At 42.1% G+C, this 25,758-nt stretch overlaps 1 protein-coding gene across 7 annotated transcripts in view; it reads right to left on the bottom strand.

The window, feature by feature from the left end:
* Positions 1 to 7,536: 7,536 nt before the first annotated feature.
* LOC311042848 (transducin-like enhancer protein 1) overlaps positions 7,537 to 25,758 on the bottom strand; it is a 38,527-nt gene continuing 20,305 nt past the window's right edge. For all 7 annotated transcript variants that reach the window (XM_084053894.1, XM_084053895.1, XM_084053898.1 and 4 more), the window contains exons 10-20: positions 25,489 to 25,542; positions 24,584 to 24,733; positions 24,166 to 24,304; positions 21,663 to 21,865; positions 18,899 to 18,975; positions 17,949 to 18,198; positions 16,169 to 16,416; positions 12,923 to 13,070; positions 11,803 to 11,953; positions 10,781 to 10,857; positions 7,537 to 10,578 (exon numbers count right to left, since the gene is read on the bottom strand). In XM_084053894.1, the coding sequence (XP_083910020.1) occupies positions 10,471 to 10,578; positions 10,781 to 10,857; positions 11,803 to 11,953; positions 12,923 to 13,070; positions 16,169 to 16,416; positions 17,949 to 18,198; positions 18,899 to 18,975; positions 21,663 to 21,865; positions 24,166 to 24,304; positions 24,584 to 24,733; positions 25,489 to 25,542 (1,605 nt within the window). In that variant the 3' untranslated portion in view covers positions 7,537 to 10,470. The remainder of the gene's footprint in view (positions 10,579 to 10,780; positions 10,858 to 11,802; positions 11,954 to 12,922; positions 13,071 to 16,168; positions 16,417 to 17,948; positions 18,199 to 18,898; positions 18,976 to 21,662; positions 21,866 to 24,165; positions 24,305 to 24,583; positions 24,734 to 25,488; positions 25,543 to 25,758) is intronic.

The following is a 25,758-nucleotide window of genomic DNA, read 5'->3' as shown; positions in this document are numbered from 1 at the left end:
CAATGAGTACCATCAGAATATAAAGCTATTTAACAATTATTTTAACCAAAGTAACACTTACCCTACCTTTAATGGTGCAAATAGTTGGCTACTGCTGATCACTATAGAACTACAGCAAAGTTTCTAATCCAATTAGTTTAAAATACACCATTAAATGATTTTTAAATGTAGTAGCCAAATTGAGGGTCCCACACCTGTCTTCTTCACTTTACATTCACTCTCTTTCAGCCTAGAGTCTCTTGCACACAGAGTCTGTTTCATCCGCATTAAAAAGGACGACGAACAATTAAAACAAGCACACCCTTCTTTATGACCTCTGTCAAATCTACTTTTTCAATCAAACCCAGTTAGATTCCTGCATTTCTTCAGAAGCGTTCAAAACCGATTGACCCGATAAAAATTGGAATGGGACTCAGTGTGATAAAGACCTTTAGTCAGGGAGAGGATCAACAGAGGACAGCAAATTGAAAACAACGCAGAGCGCACAGTAAACCCCCGGTGTTAATTTACCCATTTGTACACTCAGAGTTAAATGAGGATTTTGTGTATGAGTGCATCGAAGCAAAATAAAAGAGGTGGAAGGAAGTGAATGGTAATTGAAGAAAGAGAGGACAAAGAACACAGGGAATGAAAGGGAGCGGCGCAAACAGAACAACAGCGAGAGAGTGATAGAGATGGATTGATATGATACACAATAAAATCCTCAGTGTTAACTTATCTATATTTGTAACTCTGACAGTGTACAAATGGAACCAAATGGACCCTTGCGGGCCCATTTGGTTCCATTGTGTACACTCTCAGAGTTAAACGAACACCGTGGGTTTGACTGTGTAGACAGCAGTAGTGAAGTGTGAAACAGATGCTGCTCGGTGGGGAGTCAGAGGGCAATGGAGCTTGTAGAATGCTTAGAGAGGGCAGAGGCTGAATCGATTCACACACACTCACACACACACGCACACACACAAACGTGCGAGTGCGAGAAAGTGGCCGCGTGTTGGTGAGCACGGGGGTGAGTGAGAAATGATGTGAGCAGGGGGAGGGGAGCGAAGAGAGTGATAGTGACAGGAGAGAGAAGAGAGAGAGAGAGAGAGAGAGATAGAGAGAGGTGAGGATGGATGAGAGGAGATTGAAGCTGATTATCTCTGAACACTGACAGAGTAGAGGCCCTGTGGGTCTGTCAGTGACACACACAAATGCACGCGCGCGCACGCACGCACGCACGCACACACACACACACACACACACACACACACACACACACACACACACACACACACACACACACACACACACACACACACACACACACACACACACACACACACACACACACACACAAATATACACCCGCATGCGTGCACACAAAGGTGCGTGTGCGTGCGCAGACACACAAATGTACACACCTTTCTACACTGAAAAATCCTGAGTGTGTTTTTGAAAAAAAGGAAGCAATCCATGTATATGAACCGAAATGTATAATCCTATCCTGTGCTTCACAATAAAAAAACATTTGAAACAGAAAAATCCTGAGTGTACATTTTTAACTCTTGACAGTGTAAAAGTTGACGCCTCTCTCTCTCCTTCTTATTCCTTCTCCCCACAAATTCCAAACCTCCTGTACACCATCTCCCTTTCTCTCCTCTCCTCTCCTCTCCTCTCCCTCGCTCATCTCCTCTAACCCTCTTCTGCCCAGTAGTTTATCATAGCTTCTCTCCACATGAGGTGGTTCTCTGGACCCATGGAGCAGAAAATGGAGGCTAGTCGAGAGAGACAGCACGAGATGGGGGAAAAAATATACAATCTTCACCCTAGTAAACATATTGCACTGATGCATGCACATGCTAAGCTATACAGTATGGTGTGTATCTACACATACATACTGTATATCTTATGTGGTTTATATATAGTGTGGATTATATAGAAAAATGAGTTATTGAAGTTTGTTCATCATGGTTATCATCATCGCCATGACCATCATATTTACATTTCAGTTCCCCATATTGAAGGATAGAACATTCATCGACATTTCACAATAATGTTTTTACAATTGGACAAAAGGACAGAGAGAAAAACGGAGCCACGGTTTTATCACAAGAGGAGGATTATGGAAATCAGGTTGTGATCGGTGGTGCGGTAATCCTCAGTGCTGCGTGCAATCCCATAAAAAGTGTCAGTGAGATTAACCAGCAGATTAGCCACGTAGCCACGCACATATTTAACTGATTAAAACCCTCGAAAATCCAGCCCCAGGGGAGGGGTCCACGCCTTTTAGAGTCTGTATCCGCTGCTGGCTATTTCCGTTGGCATAATTATTATGGTGTACGTCTGCATGTGTGTGCTGCAGGACAGTCGCAGTGCCGAGGCTAAAAGAATAAAGATGGGAGATTAGCAGCACCCAGAGGGAGGCAACAGAGCTTACATTTCCTTTGTAGCTCAGTCCTTCATTAAGAACGTTTCAAGTCATGTTCTTTAACTTCTTTAGTGCCTTCAACGCCACACAGCCATGTGGGCCAAGAGGCTCTTAATGATGCAGGCGGATCATAGCCTGGTTACCGGACCTCACCAGCAGATTTAACCACTTGAACCCCATCATCCCTATTCTGGGGGGAACATTCACCAAAAATAGCTCACAATACGTTGCATTTTGAGCTTGTAGATCGGCTATTTTACTGAAGATATTTGGTGTAGATGGAAAAAAACTGTCAGAGTACGGTTGCAACTCAGATCCATTTGACAAAGAATAGAGGGTTAAGTACTGTATGTCAGTCAGGCTGCAGGGATAGCCTGTCAGATGTGAAAGTGTGTGTGTGCACGCATTTCTGTGCGTGCGTATGTTTATTGACACAGTTGACAGTATGAATGCTTACTGTGCACTTCAGGTGAAGTGAAACAACATAAATGGTAATCAATGTATCTGATCATCAGCCTCCAGTTCATTGTGATCGACTGAGTGATCAATAGATGATGAGTGATCAGTTCAGGGCAATGCTCCGACATGGGAGCTGTGTTATCCGACTGCTGCTCATCAATTCCCAGATCGATTCGATTCAAAATCTAATGTAGACATAATTTGTACTAACCCTGGCCCAGTTGATGCACGTTATAATATAAATTAACTGAAAAGTATCTAGTAATCCTCATGCTGTACTGTATAGTGCTGTCCACATCAGGAAGATGTAGACAAGATTTAACTGCTTGTAGAAAATTGGTAGTAGTCTGATAAAATGATGTACTGTACAAAATAAATGTGCTGGTAATGAAAGACAAATCTACGGTTATCTGTATACAATATACATGGCATTGTTCCAAATGATGCCTGTTGGGAACGCATGCCCCTCCAGTTATACAATACCATTTAACCCATGTCAGATTATCCGCTGTACACATCTGTCTGTCTGAGTCACTATTATGCCCATATATGGAGATCTCTGTATCTGTCTGTCTGTCTGCCTGTGACCCTTTTATGGGCATATCAAGTCGTATCTGCGGTTCTAGACAACCGGATCTCCATATATGCCCATATATGGGCATAACAGTCAGATTGGTGGTCGTGGACAACTGCCAACCTGATCGGCTTCATGCCGGGCACCGCACTCCCTCGGGTCCTCTGCAAAATGCACAACCATTCATCTAGTTTCGGCTACTTCTAAACTATGCAGAGGTTACCTTAAAGGACAACTTCGTTTTTTTACAACCACGTTTTATATTTTAGTTTGTAATTAAAATTAAAAAAAGATGAGTGTTATTTTTTTTTTTTCATTTACTGCTTTCTATAGTTTTAGCAATTTTCGCGATATTTTTTACTGTGGGCGGGGGCATTCTGTCCGGTGGCTAAATATGCCTTTTTTACACAATAAAAAAGGTCCTGTGGTCTTTGATGGCCAGATGTGAGTTATTGGGGGCTAGAAGAGCTACTGTAAATAATACTAAAGAAAACACCGGGTTATTGTGTAAAAAAAAAGCCATATTTAGCCACCGGACAGAATGCCCCCGCCCACTGTAAAAAAATAATCCCAAAAAATTCTAAAACTATAGAAAGCAGTAAATTAAAATGTTTTAATACTCATCTTTTATTTACTTTAATTACAATCTAAAACATAAACCTTGGATGTAAAAAAACAAAGTTGTCCTTTAAATGGTTTACCATGGTTTTACGGTCAAAGAATAGACAAACGAGCTGAAACTACAGAGAGAGAAAGGGAGAGAAGAGAGAGAGAGAGAGAGAGAGAGAGAGAGAGAGAGAGAGAGAGAGAGAGAGAGAGAGAGAGAGAGAGAGAGAGAGAGAGAGAGAGAGAGAGAGAGAGAGAGAGAGAGAGAGAGAGAGAGAGAGAGAGAGAGACAACATACCAGAAATATGCTTGTAACCTTAGTCACACAGACATGAGTGGCATCCTATTTTTCAAAAAACCTTATTGGACTCAATATTATTGCAACCGCCGTGAGCCACCGAGGCAGAGATGATGGCAGTCAGCTGGCTAGCCTCCTGACAGTTAACTACAGCCAGGGCCTTGCTTAAGACAAGAGAACCCAACGTAGGAATCCCTGGTGTGTCTCTGACTAAATGGGGCTTGTTCTGGATGTGCTTCCTAATTAAGAGCTACCAGTCAGTCTAGCAAGGTGTACAGCAGCAGTGGTTTCTCTGTCACAGGGGGTGCTTGGCTGTCGTTAAAGATGGCTGTGTGTTTTTCTGTAATAACCCAAACTGACAGCTTCAGGTGAAGATGCATATTAAAGATTGAAGTCTTTCTACGTCTCTCACGCACACACACGTTTGTAGTGTGTGTCACACACACACACAAACGCGCATTGTCGGGCAAGCACGCACGCACGTACGCACACACACACACACACACACACACACACACCCACACCTTTATCTCTCCTATTGAGTAACACTCTGATGCTTTCCATATTCCATGTGAGGGATTATTACAGCTTACCCACAATCCCCAGCAGCTGATTATCCTGCATGTTGACAGGACAGAGTTGTGCTATCAGCCCTGTGCAGCAGTGGTCTCTGTGTAAATGTGTGTGTGTGTGTGTGTGTGTGTGTGTGTGTGTGTGTGTGTGTGTGTGTGTGTGTGTGTGTGTGTGTGTGTGTGTGTGTGTGTGTGTGTGTGTGTGTGTGTGTGTGTGTGTGTGTGTGTGTGCGCGCGCGCACACACACACACACCCACACACACACATTTGTGTGTGTAAGTGAAAGAGAGAGACAGAGAGAGAGAGAGAGAGAGTAAAGGGGAAAACAGTATGTGTGAAAGAAAATGATTTAATGTATGTGCACATTTGTATTCTGAGAGCTGGTGTGTTTATATGAGAAAAGGGTTTATTGGGTACTATTGGCTGTGTGTGGCTGTGTGTGTGTGTGTGTGTGTGTGTGTGTGTGTGTGTGTGTGTGTGTGTACGTACAAATGGGAGGCATTTATTGTGTGTGAGTTTAGACTGTATGTGTCTTATAGAGAGTTACAGAGAGGAAATGACTGTGTGTGTGTGTGCGCGCGCTGCAGCAGGCAGGTGTTTGTGGTTGATACCTGCAGTTGCAGTAGTGCTGATCACCTCAGCATGGCACCTCACCTTGGGAGGGAGACAGCTCTAAGCTCATTAGCACGCTGACACACACACACACACACACACACACACACACACACACACACACACACACACACACACACACACACACACACACACACACACACACACACACACACAGAGCTATGGAGATTGAGGTGAAAAGGGAGACAGGAGGGAAGAAGAAAGAAGCAAATCATCTCGGGAGAGAGAGAGAGAGAGAGCAGAGGAAAAGAGAAGAAAATAGTTTAGCTCACTGGAGACGACCAGGGACTATGAGAGAACAAGGAGAAAAATGAAAATGTTGGAAGGAGAGAATGTGAGGCCTTGAGGGAGAGAAGGAGGAGAGGAAAGAAGAGAGGGGGGGGGGGGGGGGTGAACGAGAGAGGAGGGAGAGAGAGGCAGATGCACAAGACAAGTACGCAGTCAAATCTGGAGTGTTCATTTAACTCGGAAAGTGCAAAAATGGACCAGGAGGACCAGCAAGTTAAATTAACACTGTGTTTTGCTGTGTAGACTAGAGGAAAGGAACGGGGCTCCCATTAACTATGATGTACGTATGTTTGTACATGCCATCTTGGATTTTACTTGGATTTCATTTAATGTTATTACCTTTATACAAAACAGCTCTATAATTAATACAAATATGTCATCACATTCTTATGTCCACAACTGGTACAGCAGAAATACAAGCATGTGTACACAGTAAAATCCTCAGTGCTCATTTAATCCTGAGATGTGTAAAAAGAAAATTGTCCAGTTGGGGGATTCATTTTTACACTCTCATAGAGTTAAATGAGCACTGAGGGTTTTACTGTGTACACACACACACACATGAGAGCGGTGGGAAGAGAGCACCTTTTTGTGTGGCGCTGGGATAAATAGGATTATGGATTTGGGAGATTTAAGGGGAATAATCCGTCTGTGTATCGCAGAGAGAGAGCGGCAGCGGCGGTGGTAATCAAAAGAGAACGCTCCGATTCGGAGCTCAGAAATCTTCACATAAGATGGAAAACCGGGAGCGACATTTTCTATTTCTCTCCGAGGATCAGCTTTCATTCCGTCACTTGTGGCTGCTGTAATTGCCACATAATCACCTAACACTGTACACAAGTATATGAGTGAATGTTAGGGACAGAAAGAGAATTATACGTAATTTAGTTTATACTCCGCCAGCACCGCCGAACTGAAAAGAGCTTGTAGATCTGCCACTGAAAAGAGCTTGTAGATCTGCCATTTTCACCGCGCGGCACGTTGTACGACAACGTATAGATCAGGCTTAAATCAGGCTTTATGTTCACAGTAATTAATCAGATTAATAGTCTACACCAGGAGAGAGGGAGAGAGAGAGCACAAAATGGTCTTTTATGACTACTGAACAGCTGCTCCCTTTTGCAGTAGCTACATTAAACTGAGTCATGAGGGCCAAATGTCCCAAATGGTCTAAAACTAAATAAAACTGTACTACAAAACAGACCATGCTGTAATGCAACTATTAAAGTGATACAAATTGAAGTCATGCAGTGCTGACGCAATACGGTGCTGCTCAGATATAAGGCCAAGTGCTATTAGTGTACCACAACAAAATGTTCAAAAATGTAACTATTCAAACTGATTTCTTCATTTCATTCATTCATACAATTCTCACCTTGCAGTAAATGACTCGATAAATGAAGCATATTATCATACAAATTATCATGAAAATAATCATTGTACATATGACAATAACTATACACAAAATCCTGCAAGTGTGTGTGTGTGTGTGTGTGTGTTTTGTGTATAATGTACAATCCACAAAAGCCAAAGTGTCAAATGAAGTTGTATGCCTTTATAACTTACCTTTATATTTCTTTATACTGTCCCTATTCAGTGTACTGCTCCAACCTCGCCAAGACATATTCCTTGATTGTACAATTCTGGCAATAGAAATAATTCTGATAATGATTCTGAAATGAAGGAAGACTCTGGTTAGAAAAAAAAAACATTTATTGTCTAGTCATCCTTTTATATTAGCTAGCATTAAGACCATTTAGTGTTTCTCCATGTTAGATGTTTCTTTTAATTGTAAAAGACGTAGAAAAAAACAGCTCATTATTTCTAAATCGTGTACGGTAAGAAAAAAACAAAACAAATATGTACAATTATTTTTTACAAACGTTCAATAGGTGACAGAAACAAAGAATTACTAGAAAAAGACCAACATAAAACTGACCACAAGGTCATGAAATCAACAAGTGACAGGGCTGAAGCAGATCAATTCACACCTCAAACTTGTATACCATAATTCAACTGTTCATCTTATGCTATCTTGTATCTCACGTTAGCTTGTGTTCAGTCAGTCATTTTTCTTAAAAGAAGTTGAAAAAACATAATAGGATGATAGTTTTGCTTGTTTCAAGAATATTAATAAAAATGTAAAATATATTTTTCTAATTTTTATTCCAACAAGTGAAATTGTAACACCCGGTTGGCTGATTTTCTTCAACTTTTTTCAAGAAGAATTTCAAGACAAAAATCAAGTCAGATAATAAGACATACATTTTGGAGCCTGCCTGGACAGGACCAGGCCAGCCACCCAATAAGACGTTGTGTCTCTGAGGCAGGACCAGGCCAACCACCCAATAAGACGTTGTGTCTCTGAGGCAGGACCAGGTCAACCAGCCAATAAGACATGATGTCTCTGAGGCAGGACCAGGTCAACCAGCCAATAAGACGTTGTGTCTCTGAGGCAGGACCAGGCCAGCCAGCCAATAAGACGTTGTGTCTCTGAGGCAGGACAAGGCCAGCCAGCCAATAAGACGTTGTGTCTCTGAGGCAGGACAAGGCCAGCCAGCCAATAAGACGTTGTGTCTCTGAGGCAGGACAAGGCCAACCAGCCAATAAGACATCATGTGTTTCAAAGGAGGATCAAAGGCAAAGCTTAAACCTATTAAGAGGTTTCAAACTTGTTTTAAATTCACTTCGACTACTTAGTTTCTGATGCAACTTTACAATGGGAAGTTGGGAACATCAAATTCTTCTCAAATGTCGTTTTTAAAATACCCCAGCCCGGATGTATGTACATTGCTGAGGTCAGAGGCTCAATACCTTTCTGGACCGGGGCAAAATCATACATGTTAAGAACACAATATGAACCAGACTGTTTGTTCATTTGAAACAGCAGCCCAGTTAAAAAAAGACAACAAAACTGCTTCTTTGGGGTCAATTCAGTGACTTAACTCAAAACAGAACATGATGAAGGAATAATGACCATCTGTACTGTCCTATTATAGGTGTGATAAAAGACTCTTCATACTGTCCTATTATAGGTGTGATAAAAGACTCTTCATACCGTCCTATTATAGGTGTGATAAAAGACTCTTCATACTGTCCTATTATAGGTGTGATAAATGACTCTATACCGTCCTATTATAGGTGTGATAAAAGACTCTCCATACTGTCCTATTATAGGTGTGATAAAAGACTCTCCATATTGTCCTCTTATGGGTGTGATAAGACCCACCATACTGTCCTATTATAGGTGTGATAAAAGACCCACCATACTGTCCTATTATAGGTGTGATAAATGACTCTCCATACTGTCCTATTATAGGTGTGATAAAATACCCAGCATACTGTCCTCTTTTCACAACTATAACGACGACAGTGGTGAATGATAGTGCTTTGTGTTGATGGCCCGCAAGTCAGTGTTTTTGATTTCAGTATGGTTTAATAGGGTTCAAGTAGGGCAGTATGGTTTAATTGGGTTCAGTATGGTTTGATTGGGTTCAGTATGGTTTAATTGGGTTCGGTATGGTTTGACTGGGTTCAATATGGTTTGACTTGGTTCAATATGGTTTGATCGGGTTCAATACGGTTTGATCGGGTTCAGTATGGTTTGATTGAGTTCAGTATGGTTTGATCAGGTTCAGTATGGTTTGATCAGGTTCAGTATGGTTTGATCGAGTTCAGTATGGTTTGATCAGGCTTCAGTAGGATAAAACACACTCCATAATGTCATCTTACAGGTGGAGTAAAAGACCCTCCATTACTGTCCTCTTACCACAACTATAACGACGACAGTGGTGAATGTTGAACGTTGATATTTCTCCGCCTACTGCATGCTCCTACTAAACAGTATGTAGCCGTTTTGTACAGTTAGTGTTACGACAATGTTATGTTCTAACTGTTTGAACATAGCATTGTCCTAACACTAGCTGAATAGTGTTAGAATCGAACACTATCCAGACCTTGCTGGGGGAGGCATGTCAGAACAGCGAGCTGAGGTCAAAAGGTCATTATCCGGGAAAGAGCAGAGAGGTCATCAAACGCTGAACATTCTGTCTGGAACTCAGCAAAAAAAAAACATCATTTGTATTGCAATATTCAGACGTCCATCAGTTCATCCAGTCTGATCAGTTCATAATTCATCCAGCGGTTTCCATATCCGTCCCAGTCTGTTTTGCTAGGGTCTGTGCACCCTGGTCTTGTCACAGACAGCCGTCAATTTGTTCAATTCAATGTCCCAAATCAGAAATAAAACAGTAGAGTGTGCCCCTTTGGTTCAGACAGTGCCTGGTCCTGTGAAATGATCCCAGTGCTGTTCTTATCATTTGATGTCCATATATATATATATATATATAGATATATATATATACTGTATGTCATAGTTCCTCTGCTTACATTAATGTCAATTTTCTCCTAACCACTACGGAGGTAATCCTAGAGACGCCTTGGGATATGTGCATGTACAATGTACCTCTCTCCTTTCTGTGTCTCACTTAGACAAAGTAGTAGAAAAATTATGGAATGTCCCATCACAGTTACTCTGTTCCTTTCTGGTCCCATGGGGTTTCCGAGGAAAACACTTTGCAGGCGTTTAAAAACAAAACAAAATAGTAACTCCTGTCCTTTGAACTCCTCTCAGTAGATGACCTCGTAGACGGTCGCCTTCTTGTCCCCTGAACCAGTGACGATGTACTTGTCATCCACAGAGATGTCACAGCTCAGCACCGAGGACGATTCTTTAGACTACGGAGGGAGATAGAAGATCTAGTTCAAATTCATGTCACTTATGTAACGAGGGCTGAGATATAATATGTATGCATGATCTATGATGGTATTTGCAACGTTCTTTGAATAGAAAAAGGAATCAATAAAACAATTACCAAGAAAATAATCGATAGTTGTAACCCTAACAACAAGCATTCCCAGTCCAATCAAAGCATCCTACCTGGAATATACTGGCACCGTAGGGCGTCCTCCATGCATTGAGTAGGTTGTCCTTCCCTGTGCTCACAAACCATTTACCTGAGGACACACATAAATTAGCCATTTATGTCAACTTTTAGTCAAAGCTAACAGAAAGGCCATAGAACAGGATGTTATAGTCAGAGTTTGGTTAGTTCAGAGAAAACTCACCTCACTATTCATGGGTCTGACCTCTGTGAACAGGTATTTTCTCTCTAAATGTTGCAGCACGCATGTAGTGCTATAGTTCAGCTTTGCATTAGTTGTGTTTTGCTTTGAGCTTGAAAAATGCTCAACCTCAATATGTTGGTCTTCGCCAGGCCTGACAGCTGTAGGCCGTAGACTATGTTTTCGTCCAAAGTTTGCAGGAGTGACCCGTTTTGAACAAAATGCCACAAAATCATAAACTCAGCGTCCGATTGCCGTGAAACTTTGGACGCACATTCTTACTAGACCAAGGAAACACCACCCTAACCTTTTCAAATCTGCCTCAGGGTGGCGCTATAACAGGCCTATACACGTTTTGGCCTATAACTCTTGAACTGTTGCCCATACAATCAAAATCATTTTCCCAATGGATTCCTTGGATCATTATGCAACTCCCAGAATAGGCCACGCCCATTTCCAACAGACAATATTAAGGCCATTTTGCGTTTTCTTTGCAAAACATAGTTTGTCCTATTTTGTCCAAACCTCACCCAAATTGATACACCTTATTTTTATATCTCTGTCGATTTTTTTGATCCCATTTTGTTCCAGGGACCCCTAGAAGCAAAGATTTGAGTTCTAAATCTTCGCTTTAAAAATATAAATATTCAAAGATTTGCAAAAATGTTCATGATTTTTCAAAAATAGCCAAAATCTAAAATGGCACAGATGCGTTCCTGGATTGAATGGGTCAAGCGAGGAATCATCACAGCGCTACATATACAGCTATAGTAGAATGGCTCATAGGTGAGTGATGGGGGGAAAGAGAGAGAGAAGACAAGAGAGACCATGTCTTACCGCAGTAGGCAAACTGCAGGGAGAGGACACAGCTCTCATGGAGATGCAGCTGGTATTTGTCAGGTTTAGTGACGTGGAGGACCTCAACATTGCTGCTCTCCATTCCCACAGCCAGCCACTCTCCTGTGGGACAGTAGCCCAGGGAGAAGATCTGGACGGAGGGGAGAAAGAAAATGTTATTTGGGCAAAATCAGAAGCAGATTAAACGCTATCTGAACGCTATCTGTACCTGAACGAGCTGCTGCTCGAGTCTATACCAAAAGAGTTGAGCTTATCACTCCAGTTCTTAAATCCTTACACTGGCTCCCTGTTTGTCAAAGAATTGATTTCAAAATACTACTGTTGGTCTATAACGCTTTGATTAGTTTAGGGCCAAAATGCAGTTCTGATCTTGTGCGATATCATGAACCATCCAGATCTCTCAGGTCATCTGGGAAAGGTCTGCTTTCTGTCGCTAAAACCAAAAGTAAACGTGGGGAAGCAGCATTACGTTTTATGCACCACATATCTGGGACAAACTCCCAGAAAACAGCAGGTCTGCTGCCCTTTCTTATTTATTTTAAAACACAAGTAAAGACCTTTCCGTTTGCCGCTGCCTTTGATCGAGTTACTTTTCCTTCTCTTCTGCACTGTAATTGTATCTGTTATTTTTACTTCTTTTGTTTAGTTTTTTCCTAATGTCATTGTATAATTGTGTTTCCTTTGCTTGATGTTCTGTATAAAGCACATTGAATTGCCTTGTTGAAATGTGCTATGCAAATAAAGTTGCTTGCCAAACTTCTTTTTTGCAATGTAATGTAAAAACACGTCACATTGCGACGTGTTGTGAGGCTTCTAGATCTGCTATTTTTGGTAATTTAAAAAATGTATATTATTAAAATCGGTTAAATGTTTATGATCAAATCGATTAGTTTGAATAACTGTAGTACCCCACTGTGCACCTGATGACAAGACAGCGAGTGTATAGGTCCTTACACACCGGGGCGATTTTTCATGCGAATAATATGTTTTTTTTAAAAACCTTATAAAGTCAATGCAAGCTTACATGGAGCGAAAAAGCGAAAAAGCGCATATTCGCATATTCACCGGTGTGTAACCACCTTAAGTGTGTGATACATGCCTGTGAAGTGAAGTCATGCTGCTGGAGCTGCCGTCCCTCCCTCAGGTCCCAGGAGCGGACAGTGTTGTCCAGTCCTCCCGTCCACAGCTTGGTGCCATCGTTGGAGATGTCGATGCAGCTGGCACCGTCGGTGTGACCCTGGAACTGCCTGCATGATGGACACATAATACAGTCGAAGTCAGGGGTCTTCCAACGTTTTTCAGGCCAAGGACCCCTTAGCTGAGAGAGAGATGAAGCAGGGACCCCCACTACATATAGGATTCATGTTAAAATGTGTGTTTTCAGACATTTACGATTTAAAAACCTCAATACTTTGTAAACTTGACCTTTGGCTCGGTACTTGGTCTCCTTTTTTCCCTCTACACCAAACCTCATTTGGACATTTTTCCCCCCCTATACTACCGGACCCCCATGCGTGTAATGAGCCGATCTCCGCAAGGACGGAGGTCACAGAGAATATTCCATGATTTTTCAAAAGGTACAGTAAAATCGCTGTTTTCGCTTGGTATCGGTCATTGTCAGTCATTTCTTTGTGTATTGAAGTTGTTGTCATATCTGCCCCGTGCAACTTTTGTTTACAAAGCCACACAATTGAAATCGTTAATCGCGTTTGTATGACAATTAATCGTCAAGTAAAATGTCATAATCGTGACAGCCCTAACAGCAAGAAGGTCCGGGTTTTGAACCCCGGCAGGGAGTCTTTCTGTGTGGAGTTTGCATGTTCTCCCCATGTTTGCGTTGGGTTTCCTCCAACACCAAAAGACATGCATGTTAGGTACATGCTATTGCCTTTGAGCAAGGTACTAGCGTTACACTGGAGTCTCATGGCGCTGCAATGTGGCTACTCACTGTTCCTACTGTAAGTAGTTATGATGGGTCAAAAGCAGAGGACAAATGTCAATAGAAAGTATAAAATGAACGTGGAGAACAGGTGTTGCTGGTATGCCATGTTATGTTATACTTATTATAAAAATAAAATTAGAGTCCGTACACTGTTGTTAGCTCCCACCGTTTATGGCAGATCAACGTTTCCATCCCTAAAGAATGCTGATGAAGAACCTTTGTGGATCAAAGCGGTATGATATAAAGTATAACATAACATATAATACACCAACAGCTTAAGCCGTTCGTAAACGCGACATTACAAAGTCTAAACCAGTTGTGCTATAAACACGCCCCCTTCTGTGGCCAACGCGGAAGTGCCTTTTTCAAACAACCGTGGACTATTTCTTTTCGCCGATAAAGTATAGTTTTGGACCATGACGGAGGCGCGCCGACTCAGCAGACCTTGAGGCCGAGGAGACGCGCCCGAGCGCCTCCAGGCGCGAGTGCCCGCGTCGACCGGCCAATGGTCTGCTAGTCGACTCAGCGCCGTTCGAGTTATGTACCGATAGGGACAGAATAGTAAATAATGTTTTGGTGAGAGCGTTTGCCCCAACTGTCACTCAAAGTGACTACTGGCCAATCACAGCGCGTCCTTGCACAAGCGTATTGGCCAATCATGCACAACTGGTTTAGACTATGGAGTCACGCTTCGTAAACTCACACTAACTAGCATTAGCTTGAATCCTGATATTCGTTTTTTTTTTTAAGTTCTAGAGCTTAAGTTGGTCGCAGCTAGACATGTAAAAGTCATATTATGCACATTTGTATCTGAAGCCTTGTTAGCAAACAGAGACAGTCTTAAAAATGTGTGGGAATAATTTTATTTTCATGGGGGGATGAAAAAAACGAATAAAATTGCACAGAGAAGAGATAGCGTGTTAAATCACTTCATGCTGTTCGGTCCTTCTAAGTGGCTTTGAATTTTTCTATACTGTCTGAATGATTGTTGGACCACCCACAGCCTCCTTTAAGAAAATAAATATTCACACTGACACACAAACATGAAAATCATCATTGGTTTAACATATGCTCAGCAAATGTTTCACAAGCACACATGACAGGGTTAAACAAACAGGACAGTAAACCGTTTAAACAGACGTCAGCTTCAAGGGGTAAATTGACATTATGTGTGAAAACTAAATATTTACCCAAATATACTGGGATTGTACATTTGTTTAGGGAAGGGAGTATTTTATGGTCCATGGAGGAGGGTAAATTACTTTTATAGCATCATCCAGCTGATGGCAGCTTAGATGGCTTCGATGAGCACGGGGGCTATTAGGGGTTAAGTGTCTTGCTCAGTGACACTTGGACACTGTGGGCGAGCAGAGGGTCAAACCGGTGACCTTCCGATTCCCAGGCGGCCTCTCTGCCCAGTGAGCCCACTCACTGGTACCAACAGAGTCCCAAAAAATGTTAAAATGCCCCTGAGCACAGAATTCTCATCTGTGTGTATTATGTACTACTCCCCATATTGGCAAGCATTGTCAAGTCTTAACACATTCAATCCGGGAAAGCGTCATGGCGTCAACCATTAGGAGTTAGAAGGCATTTGTAGAATCTGCCTCAGGTCTACAAAACCAATAACATTCTATCCATCCTTGTAAATCTACAAATACAAATATACTAGGTTGCCCTCAAGCCTTTAGAGTTTCAGTAGGATCTCAAATTATTGTTTACACTTGGCTTAGGGCCTGCTACTGTAGCTGGGGGAAATTAAGAACGTTCCGCCCGGTATGTATAGATTGTCTTAAGATTACATTACATTTCTATAAGACTACATTTGTTCTTGGTTCTTGACAACATATCGCTATATACTGTATGACATTTCAGACAATGTTGACAACAAACCTAATTTCCTTATTTGTTTAATACAGTCACAGTTGAATTGATGAGAGACAATGCCTATTGATGGCTGGTATGGAACATACTACTGACACATGTCCCATCTACTGCTGTAACGGTGGGTGGGACCGTGTAGCCACAACCAACCAGGAAAGCTCAAACTCAAACTGGCCAATGGACGCCAAGCTACAAGCTGTGTGAATACAGGAGACTCCCTCTTTCATTGGTGTCGCCCAGGTTGCGCCTAAACCCAAACATTTAACTTCACAAAAACTATGCCTAAACCTAACCTTAACCTCACAGAAATTATGCCTAAACCTAACCTCAAAATCCTGTCCACTTGGGCGAAACACCAGGAAAAGAGACTCTCCCGTGAATGCAGAGCAGGAGATACAGGTATGGGTTAAGCTCAGATAGTGTGTGACATTGACTCGCAAATCTACTCATCACTTGCTTACATTCATCTAGCCGGCAAGCTGTTTTTAAATTGTGTTGTACATACAGAGCTTCTCTTACCTAACCAATGTCTGATTGTGCAAATCCCAGACTGCGATGTTTCCGTCGCTGCAACACGAGAAGCAGACCTTGGAGTCTGGGCTGATGGCCAGGGCATAGCATGCTGGCGCCGACGATGTTAACTCCGCCTTAATCCTTGGAGTAGGTGTGGCCAAGTCCCAGATTGACAGTGTGCTGGCCTCGCCTCCCACTATAAGTGTCCGACCATCAGGTAGAAGACGACAGGAACGGATGTAGTTGTCCCGGTTCTGCACAAAATTGGCTCCAACTTAATATTTTCATACTTAACATTTGTCATATACAAGTGCATAGTTTCTGTTTATATTAGGGCTGTCAAACGATAAAAAGCTACATCACATGAATTGCTGTGGTTAATTGTGATTAATAAAAAGAAAATGTCCAATGGCACTTCAAATCAAAGATAATAAAATGTAGAACAAAACTACCACCAAATTAATGAGGAATCCACACACATCCATATCCAGAGGTGTAGTGGTCAGGAAAAGTGGGTATACTCTACTATCACCCAAGAATTTCAAGTAGGACTGTGCAGTAAAGAAACGGCATCCTACGTTAAAACATCTCAGAAACAGTGCATGCTGCCAAAAACATATATTCTCCAATGCTGTTGCTCATACTGTCAGGTCAACCGGTTTCTTAGAGTCACTTGACTCCTGCTGCGGCTATTGTTTGCTTCATAAAAAGGTCCCACACTGAAGGAACATATCGTTCTGAATGTCGAACCAAGCTGAATAGAGTTCAGCCTCTGTTCATGTGATCATCATTACTTTACTGGCTGTTTTCAATTGAACATTTGCGTTGATTTTATTCACATGTGATTGGATTAGCCACACATTTCATATGCTCTGCCTTGTGTGAAATCCACCAATAAACTCAGATACAATATCTTGAAAAGTACCAATCCTTTCTGTCCGTTCTGAAAGAAAGTCAAGCCAAATCATGCTAGGGAGAGATTTTAAGAAGAAGCGCAATATTAATTGACTTCTGTGAACACGCTCTCATATTTCTCAATCAAAACCATTCGCGGAGGCTCTGCGCACTTGTCATCTTCAGAGAGTTGACAGACTGTGACAAGACCCGCAAACTATGTTTGTGTGAGGAGCAGGGCTGCTCCATGTGGACAAGAGTGTGTGTGTGTGTGTGTGTGTGTGTGTGTGTGTGTGTGTGTGTGTGTGTGTGTGTGTGTGTGTGTGTGTGTCAGAGGAAGACTTTTCATTTAGGAAAGAAGAGTTATAGGAGAATGCGTGGCTACTCTCACCGCAAAAACAAATAACACTTGCGGTCGCACACTTCAGAAACCACACCATAATTATCAATACTTTACTATTTTGTCCAAGAGAAGGTATACAATATTGCAATATTTTCCTTACACAAGCACGCCACTTTAGCCACAAAAAGTGAATAACCCAGTCCTGACACGCATGCACGCACACACACACGTCTTCCAACTCCTCACCCACTACAGAGGCAAGCCGTCACACAGGGTTCCGCACAGCAAAATTCAGGATTTTTTCGGTACAGCTTCTAGGATGACTTGTATCCACCTTGACACAGTTTGTGTCAAGGTGGATTCCTTTAGTCATCAACATGCACAAAGCACACACACACACACACACACACACACACACACACACACACACACACACACACACACACACACACACACACACACACACACACACACACACACACACACACACACACACACACACACACACACACACACACGCCCCCTGCCATTCCCCATTCCCCTGCTCACCAGGCAGTCGAGCTGCGACACAGGGCTCTTGTTGCCCGGGTGACTTATATCCCAGACCTTGACACAGCCCTTGCCGCCGGTGTAGACGTGGCGGGTGGGGTTGCTGATGGTGACGGCGCACACCACCTCCCCGTGGTTCAGTGTGTTGATCTGGCGGGCGTGGCGCGGGATGCCCGGGCCCACCAGTGCGTCCGGAGGGAACGGCACCGGCTGCATCTGGCCGTCCGCCGCCACGTGGAAGGAGTAGGCTCTGATGGAGGAAGAACACAGTGATGAGGATGAGTAGAGCAGGGAGGGTGAAGACATAGGAATGGCGGAGGGGGTGTGGAAGAGGGAGATAAATTAAGTAAGCTGGAGTGAGGAAAAACGGACGTAGACGTACAAATCTTATCTTATCCAACAGGGAAACCTATGTCATTTTCGATTCTTGTGTTGGCTATTCAAAAATAGCAGATATGCTTTTGAAAAATCTTGAAAGTGTGAGATTTAGAAGACATTTGTAGAATCGGCCTCAGGTCTTAATGGGTTAAACCCTATACTTGGTTGTCCGGAGTCCGGAGCGGCTTTATACTAGTGCTTTTCTGTATTTGTTCTACATAGCCGAAAATAGCCGATCTACAAGGTCACAACGCATGGCAATGCGACGCGTTGTGAGCTTGAAGATCTGCTATTTTCTGCTAAGTTTTCTGCAGAATACGAATGCTGAAGTTCAAGTGGTTAAGATAAGAACGTAAAAAGATGAGGTGGAGGATAGAAGGGATGTTTGGCATTTTTACTATTTCTTTGCCCTGATAAATCCATTACCTAGAATATCATGTCAAAGTCATAACACACACACACTTCCTTTCTCTCTCACACACACACACACACACACACACACACGCTTCCTTTCTCTCTCTCTCTCACACACACACACACACACACACACACACACACACACACACACTTACGGTTTGCCTCCAGGGATGCCTGATAAGCTGGGGGGCATTCCAGGGACTCTCATGTGAGGATGGGGGTCAAAACCAACCTTAGAGAGGGAACACAACATGTGCTCAGTACAAACACACACACCATGGGGGAGTTCAAAAGAGTTCAGAAACGGTCATGATCTCAGAATAAATATACACTTGCACACGTGTTCATACATGCAGGTACACTGGGGCTTATCTTCTTAGCCATTGTTCTATCGATTACGCTTTCGCTTAATGGAATTGAAAAGTGCAGGGTTTATGTGTGTGCGTGTGTGCTGTACACACACATACATACATATATACACATATACATATATATATATAAATACACAGTACATATACACACACACATACACACACATACATTATATATAACATCGGTCGATTATTTCTCCACTTCAATATTACCAATTGGTATTGTATTTTATATTGTTATGGTTGATTAGTCACCTTTACACCGAGGTATAACTTGTAAGGATAGTGCAATTGTGGAATGAGCAACACAGCTAAACGTGTGGGTAGCACCCCCCTAACAATTTGCCAAAATCTCCCAATATGCTTCTGTTGGTAATCGTTCTCGTTTTGAGCGGCCAGCCAGTCACAGGTGTGTGACTGGCACCCGAGTTGCTGCTTGGAGCATACACAAAGTCAACAAAGTTGCGTTTGTGTATGCTGCTCCAAGCAGCAACACTGCCCCCTTGGAAAGATGCCACATTTGTCCCTTCAGGATAAAGGGGCAATAACGCAAGTAGAAGCTGGTGTTCTGTTGATAGCAGACTAGAGTGGCAGCATTATTTAGTGTCAGCCCTGGAACCCTTTCCAAGCTTAGGTCCAAGTTCCGTGAGACTGGTGAAGTCAAAGCTCAAAACGAGAGTGAATACCAACAGAAGCATATTGTGGGATTTTGGCTACCCACATGTTTAGCTGTGTTGCTCATTCCACGATCCTTACAAGTTATACCTTGTCGTAAAGGTGACTAATCAATGATATAAAATACACCAATTCGACCGAAGTAAGACTTATTTTTCTATTAGCTTGTAAATCTGCTATTTTCACTCATTTCTCTAGGGATATATTTTACTAAATTAAATCAGTTTTCAATAAGTATTGCACCCCAAATGTACACACGCATTTGCAAGCACGAGAAATGTACTCTTATGTAACTGTACACAAGACGTAACAATAAAGAAACCTTTCAACAGAAGCATACAACAATGCCCTGTATGAGTATGTCAGCAGAAGTCAGAACTGTTGGTGGTTAACTTCACACACGCACGCACGCGCACACACACACACACACACACACACACACACACACACACACACACACACACACACACACACACACACACACACACACACACACACACACACACACACACACACACACACACACACACACACACACACACACACACACACACACACACACACACACACACACACACACACACACACACACACACACACACAGATAGTTACACAACCTGAAGGGTCTTCCTTAAACATCATACAGATACACATCTGCCTGTATAAACACAGTAAGAACACTGTGCAAATACAGCAAATTAAGTGATGAGGTCATTGCCGGTAATGGACACTAAGATACGAACCCACACTGACTTCAAGCTCTGTGTAAACATTCACACACTTAAGCACTGAAATGTAAAACACAGCTGTGCAATTATTGACACACTCAAGCACACAAAGTACAACAATTAAGGGTTGAGTGTAACAAATTGCTTCTAAGAAGTCAATCAATCAACTAATGGTGATTTTATCCTGACTTTTCCACAGTATGTCCATATTGGCTGACAGTTGCACATGTACATGGTGAGCACACACAATTATGAATATAAGCATACAAAAAGAACATAATAATACAAAAAAGAAGATGGAAAATAAACAAGACAGAAAAATCTTTACTTATTTATTAGTAGTTGACAAGAGTCTCCTTTGGCTACTTTCAGCCTGGCATCCCTATTTTGGGCATGTCATTACAGGTTGAAAAATGTAAAAAATAAATAGCAAACGTGGCCCGATCTACAAGCTTGTTCTAAGCTTGTAGATTTGCAATCATTCAACGTACAACGAAGTATATAGTGCTTAATGGTTAAACTAATTGATTACAAAAGTGTAAAAACAAATAAACCTTAAAAATAATTTAAATAATAATTTAAAACTGTTACTTTTCAGGATTTCTAATTCTAAAATCTACAAGCTCAAAACACGTCGCTTCGCATTGCGTTTCGCATTGCGTTTCGAGCTTGTGGATCTGCTACTATTGATACTTTTGTGTGACGCTGTAAATATGATCAAGTAGGGCACTAATTTCTGAAAAAGAACACACAAAGTTAACCCATTCAATCCGGTAACGCATCTCTGTCATTTTAGATTTCTTGGGCTATTCAAAAATAGCAGATATACAAGCTATGAGCTTGTAGATCTATTATTTTTGAAAAATCGTCAAATGTTCAATCATCAAAATGTTTTACAAATGTTCACTTTAAAATATATATTCAAAGATTTGCACACATTTTCACAGTCTTTGAAAAACAGTAGATCTACATGCAAGCTCATAGCTATTTTTGAATAGCCAAAGAAATCTAAATTGACAGAGATGCGTTCCCGGATTGAATGGGTTGAATGGTAATATAGGAGGTTTCTGCCTGACGGCAACGAGTTACATTACTATTGCGCAATAAGGGCACCCAAGACTTGGAACGCCCATGATCCTACTCACCATGGGAGAGCGTCCGTACGCGGCCACGGCGGCTGCGGCGGCGGCAGCGCTCATCTGAGGTGACATGTGTTGTAGTCCGGCGGCGTACGCAGCCGCACCGGCTGCTCCGGCCAGGTCCCCATTCATCCCCGCCGCATGGGGCAACATACCAAACGCACCCGGGTATGGCCCGGGAACAGCAAGGGGGGTCCGCAGACCTGCAGCTGAGGGGGAGAGAATTTTCATTCATTCACAATTTTCAAGATGTGGGCCTTCGTCATGCTTTTAAACCGTTTAAAAAGCCGTGGTTCTCAAACTTCCCTCTTCATGTCAAGGACCCCCAAATTGACACAATGTATGCCAGGGACCCCCATAAGAAAATACGTTTTTACAGCCATAGCAGTGATTCTCGACTTTTTTAGTTTCAAGGACCCCCAGTTTGATTTGCATCAGGGCCACGGACCCCCACTAGTTACCATTTTGATCTCTGGGACCCCCAATCTGCACTGTAGTATCATCAGATTGATTTATCTCCGAGAGCGTACAAATGGAACCAAATGGACCGGTTAGGATCCATTTGATTCCATTTGTATGCTTTCGGAGTTACAGACACATTAGGGTCCATTTGGTTCCCAACAATCAATCATTTGGCTGGGGACCTCCTGGAACCAACTCAAGGACCCCTGGGGGTCCCCGGGCCCCACTTTGAGAACCACTGGCAGGGTGTTCCACAAGCGCAGAGGCTCAAATGTACAGCCATTTGGCCGGCAGCCGGCTACTTTACGCTTCGCTCCCTCACGTGAGTATTATCTCATCTGGCAGAGTAATTTAAGAGCATGTGCTAATATTATGCCGACCGATCCGAGTTTAATAGGCTACAGCTGCGTGGCGCAAACTTCATTTAATCTATCTATGCCAATGGAGTTAAAGTATGTAGGTAGATATTTGACGGTCTGACGTGACACCCCTTGAAACACAGACCGCACTGTGGTCAGACTGGTCTTACTAACCATTAAATTATCCAAAACATGTTTTAACTTTTGTCATGCATGCTCTGCAATGTTAAGTGTATTTTTCAAGACATCCTGTTGTGTTATTTTGCGTGCCATCCCAATGCAATATGGTTTGGATGCAGCCTTGTTTAGGCTACTGTAGACTCCATGAGAAGCTACAAGCTATTAACGCGTCGCATTGACTGTTGCCAGATGTATGCTTCGTCGTACCACTGCCGTGCGGCTAACAGAGCCGATCTACAAGCCCTCAACGCATCGCAGCCGCGTTGTGGTAGATCGCCTATCACCGTGCAACACTGTCATGCCACAAAGTATAAACCAGGCTTGTTCTGCACCGTCTCTAGTGACAGAACAGTCAGGCACATACAGTGCTGTGTGGTGAAAATATACAAGATTGGATTGGGATATCATTAGTGAGGTGATACTGATCATAATTATTACAACAGAATAGTGGATAAATATAGGCACACAACTTATCATGTGTGTGAATTATAATCATGGTCTCAATAAACGTAACATTGATATAGCCCATAGAAGCAGCCTGCACTGGTTTAAAGGACCATAGTGGTATCAATACATGTCATTGTTTATTCATAGCTTCAGACATACATCATGCATAAACATTACAATTAGTACAAAGTTATTAGAAACAAATACCAAACTTAACTGAATCATTCCGTCACTGTTGTGTTGACTACACATCATTATGCGGCTAATAAGTCATGGATGTTTGAATTTCGTTTGTAAATTAATCTTTTCTGCAGGGAATATTCTCTGCCACACAGTTCATAAAATGCTTTATAAAATGCATTAACTGCAATAAATAACTTAACTTAGACAAAATATAACCATGTAATTATATTCAGCGATCTGGATTGCTTATCAAGCCAGATTCAAGTCTCTGCGAGTTTCACACAATACTGAAATTAACTGAATCCAATTGGCTTCCTTGATAATGAAACCAGTCTGATCTCAGATCTGAGACCAGTTTTACCTTATAAAAGGTAAATTCACTTTTCTATAGCTTATCCTAGAATCACACTCTTACTTTCAGATATCTTTGCAGGGTTGAGTTAAACGCATGCAATGAATTAAATATTTTAAAATTGGATGAGATCCACGTGGGCCATGCTGTGTGGCTTCAAGTGGATCTTGGACTTCATGTGGCCAGCCTGTGACATCAGTCGTTTATGACGTATCTATGACTTATACAAATTATAAATAAAAGTTAACTATAAAACTTTTTTTTTTTAAATCACAGAGGTATTAAGTTTCTTGTGCACACACGGCCTAATGGTGTGTGTGCACAAGAAATGATCGGTCCAGCGGTTTGTGAGAATAGCTCACAGCACACAGACAGACACACCCACTTCTAGACGGCTCGAGTCACACCATAAAAATGCACATGCTTTAATTTAATCACAGAATTGTCTTTGCTATTGAGCTCTCCTTCGGCAGCTAGACAACCACAACATCCAGAGTTTGAGGTAAGACGATTGTACTGGACTTACTGGCTGGGTGTGGCATCTCCATGGAGGGGGGCTTTGATAGGCTGGGCCGGAGTCCCGGGGTGGAGCTTGGTCCAGGGGTGGAGTCTCCTCTAGGAGTAGGTGTGCTCGACTTTAGACCTGGTGTGCCCGCTTTGTCTCGCTGCCACAGAAAAAGACACTTTATATGTCTAATAATACAAAATGGCATCAACACAGACTTATGAACTATAGACGTGTATGACTACTGAATGGAACTAAGTTAAATCGTCATTCTCATAGCATGTCAAGACGTGGATGTGACAAAATAATACCTGAAACAACTGAAGGCTTAGGGAAACTTAAGCCTTTCGTAAAATTTAGAAATTAACAAAGTAGCTCTTGCTAGTCAAATAGTAATCTACCCATCCACCCGGTCACTCAACTCTCCATCTATCCATACCATGGCCATTTCTTTGGACTTGAGGGAAGAGGAGCTAGCTGATGAGGCTGTAGAGGCTGGACTACAGGGATCTTTCTTCAGGAGACGTGCCTTGTCCAGCCCATTCTCTCTTGGGGAGGGAAGTGGCGTACCACGTGGGGAAGTAGGGTCCTGAGGGAGAGAGGGGAGAACCCACCAATAAATGTCTATCCAAGAGGAAGATTCTGTCATTTGGTGATCGTATCCATACATGACAAATATATAAATGCTGTGCTCCATATGGGAGATTTTTGCTTATCAACATATTTAAAATATGTCAAATGTATTACAGATGTTAGTCTTTTAGTTGTAATTAAATCCATTCTAGCATTCTAACTTAAACTTAGTTGTTACCAGGACTTTTTCCCATAGTTTCTTTTTCTATTCTTATGACCCTTTTTTATAACTGCAAACAAAACCCACCCACTCTTTTACAATTTGTGATGTGACAGTAAAGATGAAGTTGATGTTGGACAAGTTGCTTTAATATATTGGCAGCATTTATTTATTTGCTAACAATTACATGTTGAGACCCGTTTCTCCATATAATGAAGAGTGAATGGAATCCCTACTTGGTGTTTCTTGATTGATCACAGAGCACAGAAGCAACAGATAAATCAACAATATTTAGACTTATTTTGGACTTTATGGCCAGGTAGTGCTGGGCAAAATAACTTCAATTCAATATGACTAATATTTCAAACTTTTGGCTCAATTATGATTAATTAACAATTATCTTTGCTCTATAAGCTCACACCGCGTCGCGATGCAACACGCTATGACCAGGTATTGTAGCTATAACCCAAGGCTCCACCAAAGTTCAACATCGCTTTAATTAAAGCAACATCTCAACAGACAAATACACAGAAAATATCAAGTCCACTGACCTCATTGGAGACATCCACCACTAGATTATCATCACTTTTCTCCCCGTCGCTATCCTGCAAAGACAATCAAAGCTTTGTAAATTGCAGTCTAATTTTGTCCTCTAACCAGGCACTTGGCCTGATAGCATTTATCCTTTAATTCGCTGAAAATTAACTGGCGTTCATCACCTCCTAGAGAAAGTTGTGTAAAATGAAAAAGAATCTTCAATTTTTCCTCAAAATGGACAAAATCTTTATCTTTATCCACTTTCAACCTGTTGTCCCTATTTT

This window comes from Gymnoscopelus microlampas (assembly GCF_963454915.1).
Source record: "Gymnoscopelus microlampas genome assembly, chromosome: 4".
Lineage (NCBI taxonomy): Eukaryota > Metazoa > Chordata > Actinopteri > Myctophiformes > Myctophidae > Gymnoscopelus > Gymnoscopelus microlampas.
The sequence above is the reverse complement of the archived record's forward strand: the minus strand, read 5'-3'. Positions and strand labels throughout refer to the sequence as shown.